General features: G+C 38.9%; 1 protein-coding gene across 1 annotated transcript in view; it reads left to right on the top strand.

The window, feature by feature from the left end:
- Window positions 1-15,340, top strand: part of gpr139 (G protein-coupled receptor 139) — a 69,041-nt gene extending 53,701 nt beyond the window's left edge. The window contains exon 2 of the mRNA XM_059978646.1: window positions 14,406-15,340. Within this exon, the coding sequence (XP_059834629.1) occupies window positions 14,406-15,340 (935 nt within the window). The remainder of the gene's footprint in view (window positions 1-14,405) is intronic.
- Window positions 15,341-20,982: the final 5,642 nt, after the last annotated feature.

The raw sequence follows: 20,982 nt of genomic DNA, 5'->3' as shown, positions 1-20,982 counted from the left end.
AAACACAATCCCAGGGTTGATGAAGGCCATTGCACTGTATGCCTTCTTAACCACAGAGTCAACCTGCACAGCAGCTTTGTGTGTCCTATGGATTCGGACCCCAAGATCCCTCTGATCCTCCCCACTACCAAGAGTCTTACCAATAAATACTATATTCTGCCATCATATTTGACCTGCCAAAATGAACCACCTCACACTTTGGGTTGAACTCCATCTGCCACTTCTCAGCCCAGTTTTGCATGCTATCGTTGTCCCACTGCAACCTCTGACAGCCCTCCACACTATCCACAACACCACAACCTCTGGGTCATCAGCAAATTTGCTAACCCATCCCTCCACTTCCTCATCTAGGTTATTTATATAGAACATAGAATAGTGCCGCGCACAAACATGCCCTTTGACCCACAGTGTTGTGCCAAACCAGCCAAAAAATAAATCAACCCCATCCCCAAAATAACTCATCCCTCCTACCTACACAATGTTCTTACCCCTCCATCTTCCTCACATTCAGATGCCTATCTAAATATCTCTGAAAAGCCTTTAATCTACTTGCCTCTACCATGACTGGAGACTTCCTTGGCTGCAGTGAGTAGCCATGACACCTTCTGGGCCTTGCCATGCCCTTCAGTCTCCACCAAGCGTTGCAGCACCGCCTCTTTAGCCGTTGGATCTTGTGGTTGATCTCATCCGCCCACTCCGCCGCAACTGGCTTTGCATGCTGGAGTAGGCATGTCCCGATCTCACTGGGGCTGGAGGTTCCCTGCTACCCTCACCTGGTTTACTGGGATGCGGGATGTCCAGGGAGGGGAAGCACCTCTGGTGATAGGCTTTTCACCTTCCACCCAGAGGCAGCTCGTCCAGTTTTGATCCCCACCTGCCACCCAGCTCTCACCCAGGGCTCCAAGTAACTGTTTGCATGAAATGCAGAATTGCAGAGTCAATAGTCAGCTATCATTACTTTGAAAAAGGGGGTAGTTATACCACTCCTGCAGAATGTGTACCAGCCTTTTGGTACTGGATCATTTGGCAATAGTTTCCCTTTGTCTCTGCTACATTGCTGAGACAGAGCCCACGGATCGAGTTGAATGTGTAATGGGAGATAGAGGCGACATGACTCCACATTTAACATCCCTTTTATCACAGATTGTCAAACACTATAACTGCTGCACTTCCCCATGGCTTAATAATTTGCCTTGAAAGCTGTGCCATAAGAGAAACCTACACCAGTCTGGTTTGAAGGCACAAGATTTTACCCCACATAATATACAACACATTGTAGGTGCTAGATCAGCAAATCCCAGAGGCTAATCACACAAAAGAGAATAGAAGCACAAAAAATGATCCCACAAGCTCCCACCATGGATTTTATTCTAAGCTTGGATTCCAGCAATGAGTTGGTTTAACCAGTGGGGCTATTCTGGGACAGAGCTGCCCATAGTCTTTGCAGTGAGGGTGAAATGACGCCCGTACACCGTACACCTGCAGCAAAAATTGTACAGCAAATAGGAGCTTCTGCTGAAAGAGGCAGGCATGCTTATGGGCATCATTTACCTGCAATCCCTCCTCCAGGCCAATAATAGCTAAAGTAATTGATTCATTTACTTCCACATGCATGATCTCTGGAACATTGAAAATGATTGAAGTTGTAGTTCCTCTGGCTGACTCATAGGCTCCGAGTCAAGTCAATGCAGGTACATCACTAGTACGAGCATATGCTGAACAGTCGCATGAGTGATGTCATGGTGCATAAATTAGATTTCTGATAAAATTGACTCAAGTGGAGCATAAAATCATTGTACAATGTGAGAGTATTTCTCTGCCCATTTCTTGCCACAAAATAACTTCAAAAAATAACGAGGCATCTTTAAGATTTATAATGGAGACACAATGGGCTGCAGATGCTGAAATCAAGCTAATGGAGGAACTCAATGAACTGAACAGCATCTGTGGAGGTAAAGGGATAAAGTCCTGATAAAGGGTTATGACCCAAAAGATCAACTATTCTCCAGCAGTCGAGGTATTTCTTCCCCTTTAAGAGTTATAATCTTGACTGCCAACCAACAACCTTTAACAACCATATTAACCTGGCAAACTGGCTGTGACAGGGATGTTTAAAGGCTGTGCCATTTGTTGGAAACACAGAAGACAGCTGAGCCTAATTATGCATAAGCCCAAAGAAGCAGAATTTCTAACCTTCAAAACAGAAAAAATTGAAAAATAATAAACAAATGTCTAAAGATGTTCTGCATGTCAGGCGTGTTCCAGCAAAGTACATATTCATCCAGTGTGAATGTGCACTAGCAAAAAGTCACACAGCTTGATGAAAATAAATGTGAAACAAATTCAGGGAAAATACAAAATGGGCTGCCAATTTTCAGTTATGCGTGAAGATAAATATATACTCATGAAAATTTGTAAATCAATTGGAAGGAAGTGTTGACAACCACTTGGGAATGGGCAGGTGTGCCAGCTATCTAGGCATGCTATCTCAGAAACCTAAGATTCAGCTCCATCTCCCAGCAAGTTGCTCACTATGGATGAGCAGTACCATGGAGCTGTTTGTCATCAGAGGGCAGAGAAAGGGAAAGAGATCTCATTTCCAGTTTCAGAGAACCAGGAAAAAGCTGTTGGCTAGAGAAAAAAATCTCCTGACTGCTTTAGGAGGATTGAACATCAGTCGCTGTAAGATCACTTCTGAAGACTATCAATGCCCAATACAGATGGAGCTTGCAGAATATATGTGTCGATCAAGGCATTGTGCTGTTGTGCTATCTGTTGGATTCCCTCAAGGACAGTTCAGAGACAGAATAGTCTAAGGTTGAGATTGTTCTGAGATCTCACACTTACGTACCCAATAATGTGGCCACTGAGTGTACGTCCATGGTCTTCTGCTGTTGTAGTCCATCCACTTCAAAGTTCAGCATTCTGAGATCCTCTTCTACACATCACTATTATAATACATGGTTATTTGAGTTACTGTTGCCTTCTTGTCAGCTGGAACTAGTCTGCCCTTTCTCCTCTGACCTCTCTTATTAACACCGTTTTGCCTACAGAACTGTCACTCACTGGATGTTTTTTGTTTTCTTGCACAATTTTCTGTGAACTCTAGAGACTGTTATGCATGAGTATCCCAGGATATAAGCAGTTTCTGAGATACTCAAACCACCCTGTCTGGCACCAACAATCATTCCAGGGTCAAAAGCACATTTCTTCCCCATTCTAATGTTTGATCTGAACAACAACTGAATCTCTTGACCATGTCTGCATGCTTTTGCGCTTTGAATTCCTGCCACATGCTTGGCTGATTAGATATTTGCATAAACGAGTAGGTGTAGCTAATAAAGTGTCCAATGAGTGTATGTATATCATAGCTATGTGTAGTTTAATAAGAGTCCTGCCTGAGTCACTGAGTACTTGAGCTTCTCTTGAAAGGGCTCAAGACCAAATGAGAGGTATAACAGGATAGTTAGAGCAGTCCCCAATTTACGAAGTGCTCTACTATCACTCCCACCCATGTTTTTCTTTTTGTATTTGCACAGTTTGTTGTCTTTTGCTCACTGGTGGAACACCCAAGTTGGTGCAGTCTTTCATTGATTCTATTATGGTTATTATTCTATTATGGATTTATTGAATATGCCCACAAGAAAATGAATCTCAGGGTTGTATATGGTGATATATATGTACTTTAAAAATAAATTTACTTTGAACTTTGAAGTAAGCAATTAAAACTGTTTGACTTTTAGAGAAATAGGTGTACGTGAAGAATAATAAATAGTGGAAAATTACAGGCAGACAATGGTCAGGACAAGTGATCAGTTAGCACTTCCTAAGAAAGTCAGCAGCAGGATGCCCATAAAAGATTATAATTGCGAACTGTCCTTGATGAGTCAAGGTGAAATACAATTGTTATGGATCAGTGATGTGAAGATACAGGAATCTACTTGAGGGTGATAATTGTGATGAAGGATAAGTGAATTTGACAGTTGGTAGAGAATAGGCTGAAAGCTTCATTAAAGGATTGCAGAGACTTGAGCAATATGTTCCTTTTGGCACATTTATACTGCTATATAAAAAACTTAGCTTAGAAACTATTGGAGCTACATCAAACATTATTTACTTCAACTTTATTTAAATCCCTCTTCACACTAAGTAAGGAAAAATGTTGTGCATTGCCCAGGTGCATGCTAATTTGGCCAGCCTTATCACTCAAGTCTATGTAACAGGTTGAACCTCAAAAAAAAAGATCATCTCTGTGGCTCTACTCAATAGAAAATTACTTTAGTGTGTGCTGTCCTGAACAGTGGTTGTTTAATAGATCAGAGTAAATTGCCTGCAAGAACATTAGAATGAGTTTCACTTGTAACCAGATCAGAGATTAAGGGAGCTAAGGTTTACTCTTTGGAGAGAAGGAGGATGAGAGGAGACAAGATAGAGATATACAAGATATTAAGAGGAATAGATAGAGTGGACAGCCAGCACCTCTTCCCCAGGACACCACTGCTCAAGAGGACATGGCTTTAAGGTAGGGGGAGGGAAGTTCAAGGGGGATATTAGAGGAAGGTGTTTCACTCAGAGAGTGGTTGGTGTGTGGAATGCACTGCCTGAGTCAGTGGTGGAGCCAGATACACTAGTGAAACTTAAGAGACTACTAGACAGGCATATGGAGGAATTTAAGGCGGGGGGTTATATGGGAGGTAGGGTCTAAGTGTCGGCACAACATTGTGGGCTGAAGGGCCTGTACTGTGCTATACTATTCTACACTCTATGTAACACATATAAACAGAAATAAAATGGGCACGGTTGGGCCTGACTTTCAAAAAGCAGGAAAGGGAGGATGAGCTGCAATTCCTCCTATTTGTTCTTCGGTGTGTAACAATCAGCCATCCATAGCTGCTCATAAACTGAATGACTTGCAACTCTGATTCATCTCTTTGCTACAGGCCTGGATTCATATAATGACTGAGATTTCCACTATCAAGGGACCTGTCCTTGTTTCACATCAATATCCTAGATTCATAGTCAACATCGCTGATATTTGCTTAGAAATTGATTTCTGGTTTGTAGTACTGATCCTCGGCGAATTGTCCTCTGTGTTTAAAATTCAGTTCATTGGCTTCAAAGCTAAATATTTTGGTGACGTTACAATGCATCCATGTAACCATACAGTCCACTGATTGATAACAGTCAGGATATACACTAATTCTTGGCAAGTAGACCCTTATTTATAATCAACTGAATTAAATGCTGCTGATGTTATTATGGGATTTACGTTTGGCTCATATCGCTGGACTTTACATCCACACGTCTGTTTAATAGTCTCATAACATAACCACAATGTTTCTTTATTGTCTGTATAATTCTTGATTCTAGAGTGGCTGCAGTCCATCTCCAGGTATGAAACTACTGAAATTGATTCCAGAGGAACGTAACAGGATAGACCAGGGGTGGGCAAACTTTTTGACTTGAGGGCCACAAAGGGTTCTCAAGGAGCAGATGGACGGAGTGTTTTGGTAATACACCTTATAAGAGAAAATAAAATATCATGGGATATGTAGAAAACATGTGCTTTAATTTCAATTGAAAATGAACAAATGCATTACAACAAAATATCTGTCTTTGAAGTCCCATGGTATTTAGCTATTTATTGAAATGACTTTTAAAACACTGAAAATTAAATGAATAAAATACAGCTTTATTTAATAGTAACAGTTATTATTTTAAAGCACTGAAAATTCTGTTATCCTTCAAGATATTATCATCATCACTCTCCTCCTGACTGTCTTTATTTCAAAAACGGTAGGAGATGCAGGTCTACTTGTCCTGCTCCTTCTTATTCAATTGTCCCCTGTGCCAAAACTCAACAACGACCCGCACAATGACAGAACAGTGAGAGCGTGCCAGTATGCGGAGCGTGTTATTTGATCTGGAGCGCATTTTTTATTTTGAGAACGTACGTGCACCTGTGCACTACTCATGTCCATCACTTAACAGAAATGACATGTAACATGTAAGGCTTATTGAAAAAAATATTTTCAAATGCATTTTTTACATAACACAACGAAGAAACTTATTTTTAATTTCAGTGGGAACAGTGTTGTTGGTCTCCCTTTTTAGCCAGCGCATCAAAGTCTGGATTTAGTTTTGTTGTGGCGATTCTCAGGATGGATCTGAGGTGTTGGTCAGTTAACTTGGATCTGTGGCTGGCTTTGTTGATGTTCATGACGCTGAACGCCTGTTCACACAAATAGGTCGAGCCGAACAAAGAGTAAAGTGCAAATGTGGAGTAATACGCTGCACCTCAACAAAGGTCAATGTGTAGCAGTGTGCTACATGCAGCGCTAAAATTACAACACGGAGTTGGTAACTGCAGTCGAAGAAAAAAACTTTATTCGAAATCCCCAGCCTCACTTTTAAGCCTCCCTCAACCTGCCCCCCTGCGCAGAGGCTCCAAAGCTCTGCGCTCGCAAATCCCCGCAGGCTATCTCCCTTAGCCGGAATGCTGGCTAATTGTGAGCCGGTTCGGATGTGCCAGGACATGGGTCGCCACAAATGTATATAGAATGTGTCATCTATTGGGAAAACGCCAGAATTGCGGGGGAAAAACGTTAACAAGGTTTATTAATATAATTTCATCATTCTGCGGGCTGGATTAAAAAGCTTAACGGGCATATGGCCCGTGGGCCGTAGTTTGCCCATGCCTGGGATAGACCTCCCCCTTTAACTAATGAACTTTAAATGGAAATGTATCAATATATTGATGCTTGGGCATTTCTTATTTTTTAAGTACAATTAACATATTGCCAAAACATGTTTGGAAATATTGGCCATTCTACATCGAACTGATGCCATTCATCAGGAGATTTAAGCCACGTATGTCCCAAGCATCCTGATCAAACACTCAGTTACGCTGGGGATCAAACCACAAAACTGACGTTACAACAGCTCGTCCATGGAATGGAGAGGAATGGTTGTGAGGGAGAAGGGTATGCCTTAGATATACATTTCATTGTATTCATTGTATACATTCACATTTTCATTGCTAAGTTTTCATTTGCTATCATGTTTTCAACTACTTAAGATATTTTGAATGTTTAGGAGACCTTCAGGCTCTTAATTAAAATATTTACTGAGTAGAATATTCTGGTATTTAGATTATTATGATTTTATTTCCTTCTTTGTCAAGGTAGCAAGAAATGAGCTGGAGTCTGGAAAATTGAACACAAATCCATAGCAGAAATAAATTCTGTAAAAAAAAAATTAGGCTTGGCAGCTCAGATTTATTGGAGATCCAATACTAGCATAGAACATCTGGGGACAAATGGATATCCTATCTCTCTGTCTCACCTCTAGTTTGGCAAAGACATAAGAGATTCTGCAGATGAAGGAAATGCTGGATGCTGGAGCAACTCCAGCAGGTCAGGCAGCATCAATGGAGGGAAATAAACAGTTGAGACCTATCATAGGATGAATGGTCATCAGATTAAGGGTCTCAGGCTGAAATGTCATCTGTTTATTTCCCTCCATAGATGCTGTCTGATTTGCTAAGATCCTCTAGTGCTTTTTGTCTGTTACTTTAGTTGTTTGCTCACTGGGCCTTTAAGTATGAGGTCATGCAATATATCTGGGTGATATAAATAACACAGTTGAATACTTAGCAGTATATACACGCTGTGAGACATGGATGTGAATTTACTTCAGACTGATGGCTTTTCACTGGCTATACGATATATGTCAACTGCACTTTGAAAGCTGTATAAGAAACTTCAGGCAAGATTTTTAAATATTAGCATTGCTATATACTTCAGGGTTCTGCCAAGGACTGTTTCCATGTTGCCACTATTATGCAAATTGTGCCAAACTAATCCCACTGTAATTAAAAGAGTTTGAAGAAATTGAATAGCGCATGTTGCAAACCATTCTACAGCAGTAATAACCAAAAGCTGAACTGGTATTCATACATTGATTCAACACTACACAATTGTTTATGAGAACATCTGAACAGCTCAATCAAACTGGTGCCTTCTGTTCCCTGCTAAACATCTATTATTCTCTAAATCCTGTTGCAAATAATCTAAATCACTTGGTACAGAACTGGGTTGACATTTTTATGGAACTATTTTGAAGCAGTTTGCAATTAAATTCTTCAGACACCTAATATATGGTGTCTGCCATCTCCACTAGTTCTTAATTCAAGTATAAAAGCAAAAAAAAAAAAATGCTGGAAATACTCAGCTGCATTTGTCAGAAGAGAAATAAAGTTAGTATTTCAAGTTGAAGATGTTTGATTAAAACTGGGAAGGAGGCTAAAGAAAAAGAGACAGAAGAGACCATTAATGCAGGAATCTGGAGCAAAGAAAAAACATCTGCTGGAAGAACAACGGGTCAGGCAGCATCTGTGGAGAGCAAGGGGTAATCAAATTTTCAGGCTGAGATCCTATTCTTTTGCCCCCATAGTTCCTACTTGACCCACTGAGTTCCTCCAGCAGCTAATCATTTCCAGGAAAGAATAGAAGTGTATAAAGCTGCAAAGAGGACAGAAGAAGGTGAGATGTCGGACAGTGTAAAACTTTGCAGATGAACTAGTCAAAGAGTGACTATGAGCTGTGAGAGAGAGTGTGAGAGAACATTGACAAAAGAACGTAGGAATAGCAAAATGCAGAGCAGGAGGACTTGCTTGGCAGGTCAGACAGATCATGTCTCTCATTCTCAGATTGAAAAAAAGGAGTAAACAAATCAATCTAAATCAACATCACAGATAAACTGAAGAAGACAAAGAAATCAAGCTGCCTGTAATTAGAGAACCCAATATAAAGTCCAGGAGGCTGCAATGTGACCAGTTCTGATTTTTCCATATTTTGTTTCTTCTGGAAGTGAAGGACATTCCCTGCCTGACCGGCTGAGCATGGTTTCCTGCTTTGCATTTTGCATTTCCTACATTTGCCAATACCCATGGCAGTGTGGCTAGGCATAGGTCAAATACCATCTATAAATTTGCTGATTATACGATTGTTGGTAGAATCTTAGGTGGTGACAAGAGGGTGTACGGGAGTGAGATATGTCACAGCATCAGTAAGATGAAAGAGCTGATTATGGACTTCAGGAAGGGTAAGATGAAGGAACACATACCAATCCTCTTAGAGGGATCAGAAGTGGAGAGACTGAACAATTTCAAGCTCCTGGGTGTCAAGATCTCTGAGGATCAAACCTGTTCCCAACATATCGATGCAGCTATAAGGAAGGCAAGACGGCAACTGTACTTCATTAGGGGTTTGAAGAGAGATTTGGTATTGCAACAAAAATATTCAAACTTGGGTGTTGAGGAGGCAAATGGAGGAAGGCAGAAAGCTGCAGCTTATCAACACACGCAAAATGCTAGAGGAACACAGCCAGTCAGGTGACATTCATGGAAATGAATGAAGTGTCAATTGACAGTGATTCAGTCCAAGACTGTTCATCGGGCTCTCAAAAATGTGGCATCTGTCATTAAGGACCCCCATCATCCAGGACCTGCCCTCTTCTCATTGCTACTATCAAGGAGGAGGTCCAGGGGCCTGAAGACACACTCAACATTTCAGGAACAGCTTCTTCCCCTCCGCCATCTTATATTTGAACCCTTGTACGCTACCTCACCTTTTTACTCTGTTCTCTTTTTACACTACTGATTTAATTCAATATATATAATTCCTTATCGTAATTTATAGTTCTTTATGTAGTGCAATATACTGCTACCACAAAACAGCATATTTCATGAATATGCTAGTGTTATTAAACCTGATTCTGATTCTGAGTTACAGCTCATCAAAGTCCCTTTGTCTCCTTTCACCTCTGACAAATAGCCTTCAGTCCAAAGTATTACCTCCATTTCACTTCCCACAGATGCGGCCTGAGCTGAACCTGCTGAGAGTTTCTTGTATTATCTGATTTTGAGCACTTGCAGCTTTTTTTGATTGCACAAACTTAATTTAGTTAATTTATTCTTTATTTATTTAGCGATACAGAGCAGAACAGGCCCTCCCGTCCCAATGAGCCACACCACCCAGCATCTCACCTGTTTAAAACTAGCCTAATCATAGGGCAATTTACCTACTAACCAGTCTGTTGTTGGACTCTGGGAGGGAACTGGAGCACCCAGAGGAAGCTCACGCATTTCATGGGGAGATTGTACAAACTCCTTACAGACTCTGAACGCCGGAAAATCCCGAACTGTAGTAACATCGCAATAACCGCTAAGTTACCATTGTGCCCAAATTCCAGTGCTGCTTTAATACTTGGAAGGGCTAAACTAAAAGAGGAGAAGAAATTGTGTTTGCTAGAATATTGCACATACTGGAACTCCGGAGCAATACACATGAAAAGCTGGAGGAACTCAACAGGTCAGGCAGCGTCTTTGAGGAATAAACATTTGACATTTTAGGTCAAAACCCTTCTCCAGGACAGGAAAGGAAGGGGGAAGAATCAAGAATAAGAAGGTGGGGGTGGAGTATGGAGTGCAAGCTGGCAGGTGATAAGTGAAGCCAGGAGAGGGTGAAGGTGGCTGTACGGAGAAGTGGGCAAGAAATGAGAAAATGGGAGGTGGAAGAGGTAGAAGGTGGAAGAAGAAGGGGTTTGATAGGAGTGAAGATTAGGCCATGGAGAAAAGGAAGGAGGAGGGGCAGCAGAGGCAGTTGATGGGCAGGTGAGGAGAAGAGAAGGGGTAACGGGGAGCCAGAATGGGGAAATGAAAAAGAAAGGGGACACCAGATGTTAGAGGGATTAATGTTCAGGTTGGCAAATGAATAGATGGAATATGAGGAGTTGCTCCTCCAACCTGAAAGAGGCCGTATTGTGGCAGTAGGGAACTGACATGCTGGAATGAGAATGGGAAGGGAATCAAAGTGGATAGCCACTGGGAAAGCCTGCCTGTTGTGGGGGATGGAGTGAAGATACTCGATGGAATTTTCATGCAGTAGTAACTGTTCTCTCCACAGTGTTTGATGGCATTCCACTCTATTAACATCACCTGCTTTTCTCAGGGGTAATTCTCGTACTCAATTCTGGGAAAAGGTGGTCATGGTAGTCTTCGGAGTTTTTGGTAAGTTCAAAGCCTACCACTATCACCCTTCACCAACACAGAGCCAGCAGTTTGAATCTGTGTTGCCAATATGGAAGACTATTGCCCTAAATTGCATTGCTAAATTATCATTCCTTCAGTTCTGTTAGTACATAGGACATGGAACAGAATAGCACAGGAACCAACCTTCATCCCACAATGCTATGCAGAACTCATTAATTAATAATCAAATGCCAACCAAACAAATCCTTTCTGCCTGCGCAGTTCTACTTTCTACCAATCACCAATGCTTCTTTGAGCTTAATCAAGTTAGTAACATGTGACCTTCCCTGCACAGAGACATGCTGACTGTTCCTAATTAGGCAAGGATTTCCCAAAACCTCATAAATCAAGTCATGTCAAGTTTATTGTCATTTAACTGATGGGGGTGGGGAGCCTTGCAAGCCTCAGTCTCCTTAGAAACTGTAGATGCTACTGTGCTATTTTGACTCGTGAGGAGGTGTGGATCCAGGTTAGATTGTCTTAAATTCCAAGGTTCCCTTACCTTACCATCCTTGTACTTCCTTCTTATTGGAACATTCCTGACTTGTACTTTGTGCTGTTGGTCTTTAAACACCATCCACATGTCAGATTTGTTCTCTCCATTTCCTGCCTAAAATGTCATATTTTCCCCGCTCCAATTTAATACTTTCATGCAAGATTCATACATATGCTTATCTATAGTCAGCTTAAAACTTAATGAGTAGTGATTTCTGTTCCCTAACTGTTCTACCACTGAAAGTTCAGTCACCTGTCCAGGCTCATTAACTGACATCAGGTCCACTTGTTGGACTATCTACATAAAGCTCTAAATGCTGATATTGATCTACATCCAGTTCTGCACATTTTGGAAAAAAAGAGTTATGCATACCTTTCCTGGTCCCAGTCTTCTGCCAGAGAAATGCAGAATGAAAGGGATCATCCTACCTTCCGTTCATCCCATTCCACAGACCACCAACCCTCTAACAACAGCACCACTTCCCCACTTGGACCTAGTTAATATTATGATCATACTATAATATCTGTCCTGTCTCACCCCTCCCTCCCTGCAATTCTCTCAGTCTCCACATTCATCTTGAACTAACACTAAAAGATCACTTGGATTGTCGGTCAAATAAATATCTTCAATCACAATTCTGTCACTAGGGTTGTTGGTAATAAATTATATATTGCTGTTGAGAGCAAATTGTCAACTAGAGCTAATCTGTCAGACCCAAAGCTAATCAGTAATTACAAGTTTCAGTTTTAATGATTCCTTTTCTATTGATACTCTTGGTGCCTTTGGCAAAATTCTTTATGTCTTGCCAATGCAACTGTTAAAGAAAAATTAGGAGATATATTTTTGATGCTTCCATTTAAAATTCAATTTATGCTCAGGATCCTTAGCCCCGAGTCCTCCTTCACCAGAACAATGTTTTCATTTTGGGCTACCATTGGTAAGCTAGTTATTAACTACTAATTAATTTTCAACTGCGCCCAAAATAAGTGGTTTTATTGCTTGTTTCCATTCAAATTCAATTTCGTTATCACCAGATACAAATTCCACTGCAATCCAGTGTTCCTGGCTATTGTTTCAGAATATAATATCTGCAAAACAAAATTCCTCTTTATACTAAGTGTATTACTTTGGTGTAGTTTGGTTAATATAGCTAAAATGAGTTTATCAAAAAATGTTTAGACACTCCTGAATGGAAGTTGAATTAGGTAACTGAAAATGACTTTATAACACTATACAGGATTAGTTGCATGTTATGAGTTTACAACAGTCAGATTCTGAGAGCAGATAAAAATAAAATAATACTCCATTGTTTTTTTATATAAATATGTGCCCAAGGAAAATCAGCTTATCCTTTCAGGCACTATGACGAAGCACAATTGTGGGGAATTAGCCGAAATTCATTAGTTACATCTGGGAAATTGGCCAGTGCTATAATTTACAAGCCAATTTCTTTTTCAAACTACCACAAGACATTTTGTAAACTAATGTAACAATTTGCACTGAATTTCATCAAAGCTTTCAGGTATTTTGGGTCAGTGAGAAATCAGTAGAATCTGTTGGAACTTTGGATATTTTACACCTAATTAAGAGAGGTGTAACCAAATCCGTTTGGATTCCAGTGGTCCTACTGGGACTGTCCAAGCAAGAGAAATAACTGTACCAATGATGCTTAAGCTTTTTTTTTCTTATATTATTAGCTGTTACACCAATTATTTCTAGGATGAGGGTAATTAGTTAGTTATAGTAGCAAGCGAGAACTGAAGCAACATTTCCAAAAATATGAGGCCGACCTACACAAATAAAAGGGCCAATATTCCAAAGCACTCATGGTAATAATACCAGAATCAGGTGTATTATCACTAATGCACATCGTGAAATTTGTTGCTTTGCAGCAGCAGTACAGTGTGATATATAAAATTTGTGAGAAATCATAAGAAATATATATAAAAAAGATAAGTACTAATAGATAGCAAAAATCTTGAGGTAACGATGATGATGATGTGTTCATGGGTACATTGTCCATTCAGAGCTCTAAAGGAGGAGGAGGAGAATCTGTTTGTTGAGTACGAGTCTTCGGGTTCCTTTACCTCCTTTCTGATAGTAGCAATGAGAAGAGGGCATGTCCTAGGTGGTGGGTGTCCTTAATGATGGATGCTGGTATTTGAGGCATCACCTTATGAAAATGCCCTCAGTGGTGGGGAGGCTAGTGCCCATGATGGAAATGCTGAGACTACAACCCTCTGCAGCTTTATCCAATCTGCACAGTAGCCCATCTACAACAGATGGTGATGCGACCAGCTAGACCAACATTACATCTCTTGAAATTTTCTAAAGTATTTGATGACATGCCAAATCTCCTCAAGCTCCTAATGAAAATATAGCCACTGCTGTGCCCTCCTTGTAATTGCATCGATACATTGGGCCCAGAAATTAATACCACTATTAGCTTTGTAGTGTGTGCAGTTTCAGAGAGCAGCCAAATAAACTTTATTACCTTAAAGCAAAAGTAGAGATATGTACCTTTAATATATGTAATATATTTACTATTTATATTAAATATATTTAATATACCTTCTGATATGTACCTTTATATGTATCTTTTTAATGCAGTTTTGCAAGCACAATTCTACTTTTGAAATTCCATTTGCAGAAACAAAGATAAACACTCTAATCTTAATGCACACATTTCACGTTTAACCCTTTATTTCCTCTTCAGGTAAATAGAGCAATCACAATGCAGTAAAATCTTTAAAATATTAATTTATATAGCAGTGTATGAATGAGTAAATAAACATTTTTTTTTGTTTCTTTCCCCAGCTAACATACTGACGGTGATCATCCTCTCTCGCTTGGTGGCTCGGAGACAGAAGTCGTCCTACAATTATCTGCTGGCTCTGGCTGCTGCTGACATATTCATCCTTTTCTTCATTGTCTTTCTTGATTTTCTACTTGAAGACTTCATTCTCGGCCAGCAGATGCCTCAAGTTCTGGATAAGATTATCGGAGTCCTGGAGTTCTCTGCTAATCACACATCTATCTGGATAACAGTTCCTTTAACCATTGACAGATATATTGCCGTATGTCACCCACTTAAATATCATACAGTTTCTTATCCTGCACGCACCCGGAAAGTTATAATGAGTGTCTATGTCACATGTTTTTTGACCAGTATTCCATATTACTGGTGGCCAAATATTTGGACTGAGAACTATACAAGTACTTCCATGCATCAAATTCTGATTTGGGTTCATTGTTTTACCGTATACCTGATCCCATGTTCCATATTCTTTGTTTTGAATTCAATCATTATCCACAAACTGAAAAGGAAAAGCAACTTTCGCATGCGGGGCTACTCCACAGGGAAGACAACAGCGATTTTGCTCACTATAACAACCATTTTTGCAATACTCTGGGCCCCAAGAATGGTGATGATTCTCTACCACCTCTACGTTTTGCCTATAAACAATGGATGGTTGGTGCACATAGTATCAGACATAGCCAACATGCTTGCTTTCCTGAATACAGCCATCAATTTCTTCCTATATTGCTTCATCAGTAAACGTTTCCGCACGATGGCAGCTGGAACTCTAAAGGCCTTCATTAAGTGCCAGAAACAGCCGGTGCAGTTTTATACAAACCATAATTTCTCAATCACCAGCAGTCCATGGATCTCACCTGCCAACTCCCATTGCATCAAGATGCTTGTGTACCAATACGATAAAGATGGAAAGCCTCTGAAGATATCTCCATGAGCTGAAAGGTTGCTGTCTACGTGGGAAACTAATCTGAATTGTTGGTTGAAGATCACAGTATTCAATCATTTAAAATTCAAATGATTGTATAGTTTAATGTCAACTTCTACCTCTTCCACCATTATAACACAACTTGGTGCACCTTTGAGCTATTAACAACTTCTACACATTTGGCATTAATAACAAATTTGCATTGACAGGAAGTCACTGTGAGATCTTTGCATGAATAACAGAGCAAAAAAGAAATGTGTGGAAGAGGTAGCAAAAATACTTGCAAACTAAGACTGCATAAACTTACTTAGATCGTAATCTACAAACATATACCAAAAGATTGTATGCTATGTATTCTGTAGAGTTGCTAAGGATTTTATAGTACAATTTAGACTGATGAAAATTGTCAAGATCCACCATGCAGATATAGGAGAATGCTTTCTGCTAATGTATTATATAGTCAATTTATTATTTGAATTGTTTAGGGATGCACTCAGGTGAAATATTTGGGTAAATTTTAAAGTGTTGCCTGGTCTGTTTTAATTTGAGTTTTTAAACATGTATTTTCTGCAAATTCAGAGAAATTTGCTTTAACAATTAATTATATAAAGGGATGTCGCAGAGCCATTTACAATTTGTGTTCTGAAAGGTTAAGCAAATTAGTAACAGTTGAAAGCTGCTCACGGAGCAGTGCACAGCAATTTATTGCAATCTATTGTTTTACAAAGACAATGATTCATTTTCAGAGAATGTATTTTAACAGTTGTGTCGACATTCTACATAGAGGCAAAGAGTTTGTCTTTGATTGTTTATCCTGAATACAGGAGTTTATTGAACTTTTTGTAACAATCAATAAGGAACAGCTTGTCAGCAAACACCAATTGCACTTCGAAATCTTGAGACATGAATGATCTGTTAGCAGCACTTCAGACATTTACTGTACAAATTTTGCAATCGTGTTATTTACAAAATAGTGAAGTATAATATTTGTGCTCATTTTATAATTAGAAAATAAAAGAGCTCAATGGTAGTTCCAGTCTGCTGCAACACACTCATCTATATTCCATTTAAATAACAATCCAATAATCTTATTTTTAAAAGGTTGAAATTGTGCAGAATGAGTACAGGATTTAGTTCTGCACATGATGAAAAGATTGTATATTCTCTCCCTTACTCACACCATCCATAAATTGAGAATAAGACTTTAAAAACTTGATTGTAATAAAGTAAATGATAGTTGTAATGTGAATGCACTGTGATTGTTGAACACTATTATTCTTGCTTATGACAATTTGCACAATAAATTTAAAAGAATGGTAGCTGAAAGATTTTATATATTCACTAAATGTTAATTTTTTGCCTAGAGGCTAATATTAGTAATTTAAATGATTTTATTGCCTTAATTGTAAACATTTTTTTATTTGGAAATAGGATTCTCATAAGCTACATTTTTGCTGTTAAGAGATACCAAAGCCTACTCTTTCACAAATTACACCCAATCGGAGTTAATTGCTTTTGTTTGGTTATGCTTCTCTGGCACTTAAATCTATTTTTGTTCATGTATGGAGCTCTATCATTTCAGTCTGGGAACATTTTAAACTTGATCAGGACTGAATATGTGAATTTACTTTCTAACCTAGCTATTGTGTTTATAGAGAAATTTTTCCAGTCAGAATGGGAGTATGCATTTTAATTTTAAAACAAAACCTGGAATTTGGTACACTCCCCGTGGCAAATCACTAGTGAACTTCTTTTCTAAATGATTAAAATCATCTGTTTAAAATTTCATATATTTACAGAATACATTATAACAATATGCTTGGATCTAAATGTTTTGCATATTTTATACTGTGGATGTATTGAATATAATGTGAAATGGCTAGTATTATACTGTATTGCATTATCTCAAGGTACTGGCATCAATGAACAAAAGACTTTTCCAATTGTTGCCGAAAGAGTACATTTAAAGTTGATTGCAAAATATAAAAAAGGGCATAAAATATAATTGTGAACTTTTTCAATATTAATCAGTTACAGAAAGTATATTATTAACATCGTTTTAGGATCCCATTAGATGATGTATATCATTAGGATATCAACATCTATAGATATCAATAACAGCTAGGTATCGCCAGATTATTCTTGGATCCTCCAATTGCCTGGGACTCCACTGTTGTAAATTTTAAACTAAATATCAATAATAGAGATAGAAAAGGAAGAGCCATAACAAAACAGATTCAATAGAACGTATCTATGTTTCTATGTACATTCCTTCCTCTGTGGATTACTTAACATTGCTGCTCCTGCATACTTCAGACAGGCATTTTACAGAAATTAGTCTTTGAATTAAATTACTGTGTTCTTATTATCACATGCTGTTATGAATAAAAATCGTACTGATTGAAAAATGTCAGTAGACTAAGATGTGGGGCTTGTGCATTAAACAAAATATGTGAACATTTAATATTGAATTGATTTAAACTATGAATACAGTATATTTGACAGTTGTATATGTCTTTAATGCTTCTGTATTTTACAGTGTAGAATATATGGATATTGTTTTTTTTAAATAAAGTGCTGGAAAGAAGGAATTGAGTTGCCTTTTTTAAAGCATCTTTTTACAATTTCACGACATCTCAGAGCAGTTTACAAACTATTTAGAATTTAGTTCCCACTGTAATGTATGCTGTCAGTTTAAGCACAGTGGGATCCATGTAGTACAATTAAATAGTCACATCATCCTTCTTTGTGATAATGAAGGAAGAACCATGTTCAAAACATTCAGTTTCACTTTTCAAAACTAATTTTATTGTGGATTTCTGCAGAAAAGTGTGATTATATTTTTGCCATCTGGCAACCCTGGTATTTCGATGTTTGTCTATCCTGGTCTTGGCTTTCAGGAATGGTAAGGAGATGGAGAATTAATACATATGTACTTTATCATGACAGCAAACACGAGGAAATCTGCAGATGCTGGAAATTCAAACAACACACACAAAATTCTGGTGGAACACAGCAGGCCAGGCAGCATCTACAGGGAGAAGCACTGTCGATGTTTCAGGCCGAGACATCGACAGTGCTTCTCCTTATAGATGCTGCCTGGCCTGCTGTGTTCCACCAGCATTTTGTGTGTGTTGTTTGTACTTTATCATACTTCATGTGCATTAAATAGTAAAATAAAAGGAGGACGTGTGGTATCTTTTTAACACCTTTCACATCTTCATGTAGTTACAAAGCCTTTCATGTCCCATGATGTCCAAATGTAACCTGAATTTCTATTCATGAGTAAGCCTTCAAAGTCCACTGCATTCCATGCACTTTTTACAGCCAAAGGAGAATTTTGTAGGTGTAGTCACTGAGGAACCACAGAATATAGATTAAAGTTCAAAGTAAAGTTATTATCAACGTACATATATGTCACCATATGCTACCTTGAGATTCCTGCGGACAGTTACAGGAGACAAAGAAATACAGAAGAATCAGTGAAAAACTACACACAAAGGCTGATACACAGCCAATGGGCAAAAGAAGGTCAATGGTACAAAACAGGTAGATAGATTAAATTGAGAACATGAGCTGTGGAGTGCTTGGAAGTGCATCTGTACGTTGTGAAATCAGTACAGTGTTTGTACCAATTGACAGGATGCAGAACTGGGCTTAGAAATGGCATATGGAGTTCAATCTAGAAAAATGTGAAGTGATTCACTTTGGAAGTTCAAACAAAGGCATAGTATAAGGTTAATGGCAAAATTTTTAACAGTGTGGAGAAAGAGAAAGATCTTGGGGTCTATGTGCATAGATCCTTCAAAGCTGAGTTACAAGTTGATAGGGTGGTTAAGAAGGCATATGGAAAGTTGCCCTTCATAAATCAGTGGAATGAATTGAAGAGCCAAAAGGTAATGTTGCAGCTCTATAAAACTGGTTAGACCACACTTGGAATATTGTGTTCTGTTTTGGTCCCTTTATAGAAGGATGTGGAAACTTTAGAGAGATTTACCACAATGCTCCTGGATTAGAGAGAATGCCCTATGAGGGAAAGGTGAGTGAGCAAGGGTTTTTCTCTTTGGAGCAAAGAAGGATGAGAGATGGCTTGTTAGAGGTGAATAAGATGATAAGAGCCATAGATAGAGTAGACATACCGCATCTTTTTTGTTTCCCTGAACAGCAATGGCTAATTCAAGAGAGCATAGTTTATAAGTGACTGAACAAAATCATTGCAAGGATGTCAAAGATAGGTTTTTTACATATATAGTGGTAAGTTCATGAAACGCTCTGCTGGGTGGTGGTTCAGGCAGATACATTTGGGTCATTTATGAGAAAGGCACATGATAAACAAAAAATGTAGGGTGACGCAGGAAGGAAGGGTCAGGTTGATTTTGGAGTAGGTTAAAAATTTTGGCATAATATTGTGAGCCAAAAAGCCACGACTATGTTGAACTGTTCTGTATGTACTATTTTCTATGTAATTCCAGGCTTAACCCAAAACAATAGAAATGCTGCATTAGCGTCTGAAGTAAGCCAGGGGCTGATGCATGAATGCAGCCTCTGCTGTTCCTTTCTTTCCTAATGTTAGACCTGCTTCAATAGAAAGGTTTCAGCTATAGCTTTAAGCTAAATTTCCCATCTCTCTACTGATAATAGAATTCTTCTCATTATAACAGTTTTCAGAAAAATCATTATAAATGAATAGGAGAACTTCATCACAACATTAATAAACCATCGCTGTGCCTCCTTAGGTGATCAACGCCAGAAAGCATTGTATTCTCTGCTGCAATATTTCCCATTTTACCAAGAATAAGAACATTAAATTGATTTCAATTTTTTTCCACAAGTCTTTTCTGTTCACCTCTTTCAGACGGCAACCGGATGGAGAGAAACTGAAAGTGAAAATCAGCAACAGCAAATGGAGAAAGTAGAGATAAGCAAAAAATCAGGGACCAGAAACTAACGCCTATTGATACTGGGGAAAAGGGATGAAAATAAATGCAGGAAGGGTTGACAGAATAGGAATAGAATTGGTTATACATTTTGTTTGTTGTGATTTAGGTGTAAAATCAGTCCAGAAGCTGCTGAAGCAGAGCAAGTTGTAGTGAATGCTGTGAAATGGATTTTCTTCCATCACTGATTTAAATTGCGGCAACAGTGAAAAGACATGACAATGAGGAGGGTCAACAGTCATTTGAGACCAATGTTATATCAGATATATGCCATGATAAAAGATCAAGAAAGGGTCTAAGTTAAGAACTGGCCATGAGAGGGTGAACAGGGTATATTTTTTTAAATAACCTGAAAATAACTTTTGAAAGTTAGTGAACTATTTTAAGTCATTTACAAATCTGTTTTATTAACTAGAATAATCTTTTTATTGCTTGACATATAAACCTGTGCTTGGCATGCACAAGTCTTCATAGAAAATCCTTCAAAGATGTCACTACACTTATGTGATTGGAAGATGTCCCACTACTGCTGACGTTGATCGAAGAGTGTTCTGGATGTGGTTGTGGATGAGGTGCCACCTGCTGTACTCAGCTGGTGCACTGTGTGCCCTCTCACTGACCGTGAGCAGACTCTTCATCTTCCTCTTCCTGCTAGTTACTCATTCATTGCCTTCACACACTTTGCAGCTCCTACCCCCTCAGATTGCCATGAAC

This window comes from Hypanus sabinus, chromosome 9 (genome assembly GCF_030144855.1).
Source record: "Hypanus sabinus isolate sHypSab1 chromosome 9, sHypSab1.hap1, whole genome shotgun sequence".
Lineage (NCBI taxonomy): Eukaryota > Metazoa > Chordata > Chondrichthyes > Myliobatiformes > Dasyatidae > Hypanus > Hypanus sabinus.
This window is presented reverse-complemented; position numbering and strand designations above follow the sequence as displayed.